This window comes from Gracilinanus agilis, chromosome 5, assembly GCF_016433145.1.
Source record: "Gracilinanus agilis isolate LMUSP501 chromosome 5, AgileGrace, whole genome shotgun sequence".
NCBI classification, from domain to species: Eukaryota; Metazoa; Chordata; class Mammalia; order Didelphimorphia; family Didelphidae; genus Gracilinanus; species Gracilinanus agilis.
Genome location: NC_058134.1, coordinates 224100341 through 224101568, shown reverse-complemented (window position 1 = coordinate 224101568; position 1228 = coordinate 224100341). Strand labels below are relative to the sequence as shown.

The window sequence follows — 1228 nt, the reverse complement described above, 5'->3', positions numbered from 1 at the left end:
GGGGAGGGCGGAGGCAGGGAAGCTGGGGGAGGGCTGGCCGGCCGCCGCGCCCCCGGCCCCTCCCGGGAGAGCTTGCGGGGCGGGGCGCAGGGGCGGGGCGGCTCGCTGGCCCCGGCCCCCCAGGACGGGCGGGCGGGGAGGAGCGGCCGGCGCGTCTAGGGCTTCCCCCGCCTCCCAGCCGGCGGCGGCGACGGCTACCGCGGAGCTTGCCAGGAGACCCCCGGGATTTGAAGGAGAAGGAGGAGGAGGAGGGGAGGGGTCTGCGTGTCTGAGCTCGCTCTTTGTGCAGACGGGGAAGAGGAGGGGGAAGAAGAGGATGGAGACTTTGGGGAGGAATAGGAAGAAAAGGAGGGAAGAGGATGCAGCCCCCTCTCCAGAGAGGCCGGGCAGTACTGAAGCCGCGGGAGAGCCGATTGCTAGCCCCCAGCCCCAGCGGCTGGCCCAGTGCCCCTCCCCTCCTCCTCTTCTTCCTACTCCTCCCTCTCCGGGCCTTCCTGGCCTTCCCTTGCTGCCGGTGGACGCAACTCTGCCCGGCTGGAGCTGCTCTGAGCGCGCACCGTCACCGTCACGGTCGAGCTGAGGGTGGCGTGGGGGGTGGGGAGAGCTTGAAGCTTGGACTCGGGGGGCCGGGGCCGCCCTTTCATTTTCCTTTAAATGCATCGCTGGCAGAGGGGAGGGCAGCGACGGCCGGCGGGCCCGGAGGTGATTGGGCAGAGGGGAGAAGGAGACCGGGAGGGGTGTATGGTTACAGGAGGTGAGTCACGGCCTCCTTCCTCCCTCCCTCCACGCTGTCTTCGATCCTCTCCTTCCAGGCCTTCGGCTCCGCACCCCAACCTTCGGAACCCCCCTACCCTGGGCCGTAGAACTGAACTTGGGGAGTCCTAAGAGGCTCTTTCCCTCCAGCCTGAGCCCCTCCCTGGAGCAGGGTGGAGCTGGAGGCGGAGGGAGGGTCTGAGTGTGGAGGGGAACCTGGGGCCAGGACCCTGACCTTGGCTAACCTTCCTCCCCTCCGGGCAGTTTGAGGTTGGAAGCCCAGAAAGGCTTCCAGGTAGAACCATCTGGCTAGGAGCTTCTTTTGCTCGGGGACCGGACGAGTGCATGCCAGAGGCACGCTTCCATACCATCCAGGCTGCCTCTGTGGCCTGAGCAGATTGATTCAAGTGGGGAAGCTAATGCTGGGGCCTGAGAGAGCCCTCAAGCCCCACCAAGAGAGTCCAGGGGCTGCCGA

The 1228-nt window shown here is 67.3% G+C and overlaps 1 protein-coding gene across 1 annotated transcript in view; it reads right to left on the bottom strand.

Moving 5' to 3' along the window:
* Positions 1 to 644, bottom strand: part of NUAK1 (NUAK family kinase 1) — an 83272-nt gene extending 82628 nt beyond the window's left edge. The window contains exon 1 of the mRNA XM_044679138.1: positions 510 to 644. Coding sequence (XP_044535073.1) covers positions 510 to 644 — 135 coding nt within the window. The remainder of the gene's footprint in view (positions 1 to 509) is intronic.
* Between the last annotated feature and the right edge of the window lie 584 nt (positions 645 to 1228).